This window comes from Benincasa hispida, chromosome 9, assembly GCF_009727055.1.
Source record: "Benincasa hispida cultivar B227 chromosome 9, ASM972705v1, whole genome shotgun sequence".
NCBI classification, from domain to species: Eukaryota; Viridiplantae; Streptophyta; class Magnoliopsida; order Cucurbitales; family Cucurbitaceae; genus Benincasa; species Benincasa hispida.
Genome location: NC_052357.1, coordinates 57,647,649 through 57,652,110, shown reverse-complemented (window position 1 = coordinate 57,652,110; position 4,462 = coordinate 57,647,649). Strand labels below are relative to the sequence as shown.

At 32.2% G+C, this 4,462-nt stretch overlaps 1 protein-coding gene across 1 annotated transcript; it reads right to left on the bottom strand.

Moving 5' to 3' along the window:
* Positions 1-263: 263 nt before the first annotated feature.
* Positions 264-2,428, bottom strand: LOC120086311 (cytochrome P450 CYP82D47-like). Its single transcript, XM_039042886.1, has 2 exons — positions 1,446-2,428; positions 264-1,072 (listed from the first exon to the last, which is right to left on the bottom strand). The coding sequence occupies exons 1-2, from the start codon at positions 2,382-2,384 to the stop codon at positions 449-451; spliced, it is 1,563 nt and encodes a 520-aa protein (XP_038898814.1). The 5' UTR covers positions 2,385-2,428; the 3' UTR covers positions 264-448.
* Between the last annotated feature and the right edge of the window lie 2,034 nt (positions 2,429-4,462).

The following is a 4,462-nucleotide window of genomic DNA, read 5'->3' as shown; positions in this document are numbered from 1 at the left end:
TACACCTAAATATGTTCTCACTTAAGTTGACATATTTTTAACACCCTCGTCATTTATATCCCAAACTCAAAAACGATATCATTGACAAAAACAATCCTAGGTACCACAAAAATACGTATGTATTATCAAACAAAACAAAATATATAATAATTGATAACTATTTAATTACTTGTTTTAAATTTAAAATTTTGAAAAAAAAAAGCTAATAAATATTACTTCTGCCGATAATATATATATAAGTTAAGGATTTGACTCATGTTGTATTTTTACTGCAAATTATAGCATACATATTTTAATTGGTTAAAATAGACCAAAATATAAAAAGTATACACCCCGTATATATTATTGCACTAAAGAAATAATACACATGGGTCTAATCTAAATATTTTATGCATTTAAAACAAACTTTACTAGTGATATATTTTTTTTTTAATAATTTATGATGAAATCATTTATAAATTTGTGGTGAAATACGTGGCGTTATGACAACCTCAAGTGGAATTTTTTTGGAAATGTTCAATCCAACACCCTCTTCCATACTAACCGGCTCTTCAGATGGTCGTCCAATCTCAAACTCATGAAGTAGTCTTGCAAGTGACAAGTGCATAACTTTCATGGCAAATGAAATTCCAGGACAAATTCTTCTACCAACTCCGAATGGTATGAATTGTGGACTTTGTCCTTTTACATCAAAATTCTTTTCACTTGTCAAAAACCTCTCTGGACGAAATTCTCTTGGACTCTCCCAAACACATGGATCTCTTTGGAGTTTATAAAGATTCACCCACAAGCGTGTGCCGGCTCGAATGTGATATCCAGCTACTGTACAATCTTCTATAGATTCATGAGGGACTGAGAGTTGTGCTGCAGGGTATAGACGCAATGTTTCTTTCACAACTGCTTGGAGATATATCAAATTGTTCATGTCGGATTCTCTCACTTCTCTTTCTCTCCCAACTTGCTCATCTAATTCAAATTGGACTTTCTTGAGTGATTCTTCATTATTGACAAGTAATGAAAGTGCCCAAACCATTTCTGTCGTGGTGGTGTGATATCCACCTAATATGACAGCCTGTACATGATTTTCAACTCAGTAAGTGAGATTAAATAAAAGAAATTATCTAATAGGTTAATAATAGTCTTTTTCTCTTGAAAAATCATTTAAAAGGTAGCATCTCACAGTTGAAGATTCCACATAGAAAAGAAATAAGGATATCCTAATATCATAATCGTTATAAGATATATAAATTATTATATTAATTGTCAATTACTTTTGAGGTAGGATTTCATAGGTATGTGATGTGATATTGGTGACCATGAAACCCAAACAAATATTCATGGTCCCAAAAAAATGAGAAAAGAAAAAATATAATTTTTTTAAAAAAAAAAAGTCACGTGGCAAACTACTAAAATTGAGTATCCAATTAATTTTTTTTAATACATACCAAACATGTAGATTTAATAACATTATCGATATCGTAGCCGGAGAAATCCTCTTCCTCAGTTATAGACAACATGACGTGCATGAAATCTTGCTCTTCCATCCCCACTCCATCGGAATTTCTCTTCTCTCGATGCTCTTGAAGCCATTTATGAAGCATCTCGTCCATGACCTTCGCCGTCTCTTTCATGGTCTTCTTGTACCCTCCGAAGTCAAACCATCTTAAAAACGGAAACAAATCTGACGGAACAAGCACTGTAAATAAGTTAAAAAAATCTTTCATTGCATTATGGTACTTTTCTCCACCACTCTCTTCAAAAGCAGTGGAGAATCGTTTTCCAACCACCATCCTAAATATGGAGTTCAATGTTATATCTCCAAACCACGTCTCCATCTCCACTAACGCTTTCTTATTTGATCTGCACAACTCATGTAGTGTCTCAATTGAACTCTGAACCTCCGATCTCGGGATGTGTTGCAGCTTCTCGAGGCGGTGGTTAGCGAGGAGTTCGAGCATGACTATTTTACGCACATGCCTCCAATGGGAACCATATGGGCTAGTCCCAAACATGGCATAGTTATAGCCAAGAAGCTCAGCAGCAGCAAATTTGGGGCGAGATGCAAATTTTTTGTCATTGGTAGTAAAGCACTCCTTTGCGACTTCCCAGCCACTAACAATCAAGGTTTTGTTGCTACCTAACCTTAGCATAAAGATTGGTCCATAGGCGTCTGCCAATTTCCCCAAGGTATTGTGAATGAGTTCTTTCCCAGTGAGTAGAGGGAGGTGCCCGATCACTGGCCAAGCACCGCCGGGTTGGGGCGGTAGTCTCGTATGACGACCACGGAATAAAATGAGGAGAGCATAAAGAAAGAAGAGAAGGGTGAGGATTATTGCAGGTTGAGCAAGGTTCGATGAGGAGATGTGGGGGAGGAGAAGATCCATTTTGGTTTGGGGGAGTTATTGTTGTGGCTGTGCTTTGAGATGAACTCTGAATGATTTTTTATATATAATGTTGCAGTGGCATAATATATAATATTCTAAATGGTGAAATTTTTGTGTCCATTCAAAATTTTCCGGTAATCGTTGGAAAATAAAATACTTGTTTACATTCCTATCTACGTGTCTAACTCAGGTTGATTAATTATATTTGTCAGTGTTGTAAATTCTTCTAACTTCTATTTCAAAATACATTCAAAATTTTTTTTTTATAGTGTAGGATACAGATGGTTTGTTTTTAAATAATAATCCCCTTCCATATTCATATCTATATATATATATATATAAAAGAAAGTTTTCACAAACACACACAAAAAAAAAAAATTCAAACTATTTATAGAAATCGTAAAAAAAAAAAAAACATTGATAGACTGCTATCAACCTGTATCAAACTCTATAAAGAAAAATTATTTTAAATGATAAAACTACTAAAAGTATTTACAACTAATAGCAAAATATCACAGTTTGTCTGTGATAGGCCGCGATAGACAATGATAGATTACTATCTATGGTTATATAGATAACTATCGCTGTCTATGAAGGAGTTAGTATGCAATCAGTGGAAGAAAAAGAGATGATTAAGCATTCTATTTTATCAATTTTAGCATCTAAGTAAACATGTTCATAAAATGAAAGAGGGTTTTGAGCGTTTACCTTTGAAGGACTTCTTCAATCCTTATCAAAATCCAGCTTGATTCTCCTCAGTAAATGGTTGTACACTACCATTTGATCTTTCCTACTATTTTATAGATCTTAGATTGAATTGTGGAATTCAAAATGAGCTGAATTTTTTGGAATTTAGAGATGAGAAGAATTAACTTCTGCTAGAGAGAGAAGAACCACTTCTTCATCCTCTCAATATAGAAAATTTCAGTTTGCATGTCCTCTCTTTTCTAGTAATTGGAGTTGGATTTTGTTCAACTCAAGCATACATTCCAAATCCATCCAAGAGTGACACCACCTCTTCGAGAAATTAAGTGGAATTTTTGAATTTGCAAGTCAAATGTGGGATAAACCCACTTTGAGATTTTAAAATTTATTTTTGAACAAGATCAATTTTTTAGATGAAATCAAATTTTAAAATTCATTATAAAATTAATTTTTAAATTAATTATTACTAACTAATTAAAGAAATTTAATTAATTACATTAAATTAACATCAAATATTAAATTATTTCAACACTAATTCCACAATCATGAATCCCTATTCATGTAACTAATATTAAATCATATTTAAATACTATCCAATTCTCTAATTTTGTTTATTTGATAATTAAACAGGTAATTGTATCATATTTTTAATTACTAATTCTCTTAATTAAAAAATTTGAATGTTTCAAATTTACTATCATCCTTTTCTAAGGTTTAATCCATTTGTGAGCTAGAGTGGACCTAATGAACCTACATATCATGGGCTTCAACGATCCGAGATTAATTTGCTAAACTCTTCAAACTAAATTAATCAATATTCTTTAAACTAAATTAATCAATATTCTTAACTACTGGGTCACTCCAATAAAGATCGTAGTTGAACTCTCGCACTGTAGATATATTTCTATCGACTCGATATAACCATAATTAGTAAGTCAACCCTTCACAAGTTGTTCGTAATTATGGTTGGGTCAAAGGCTGTTTTACCTCCAAGATTACATCTTGCTTCTTAAGTCTCATTAATCCTCTATTGAACAATTGATGTTATTGTTTGTAATTTCTAACCCTTTATACATGTTTATTCTTGTTTTTATATAATTAGAATAATATCGATCATTACTTTCGCTATGCATGCTTCTCTTTAGTTTCCAACAATTGCTATCAGAGCATGCTTATAACATTTTATTGCATTTTGTTGGTGTTGTTCATGTGATGAATTTGACTAAAGTGGATACATTACAATTTTGACATTAGTTTTCTTTAATTTCTTGTTGAAATTTATAATTGCTCACATGTATATGAGCATTAATGTGTGGAAAAGGGTATATAAATTTGTTTGAGTTAGTAGAGTTATTCTTAAGCTATAATTGTTC

What these genes read in the sequence shown, in the direction of transcription:
- LOC120086311 (XM_039042886.1), bottom strand. Translation starts at nt 2,384, where the DNA reads ATGGATCTTCTCCTCCCCCACATCTCCTCATCGAACCTTGCTCAACCT. An exon ending in TTATTAAATCTACATGTTTG is followed by an intron (nt 1,073 to 1,445) that starts GTATGTATTAAA and finishes AATCATGTACAG; the next exon opens with GCTGTCATATTAGGTGGATA.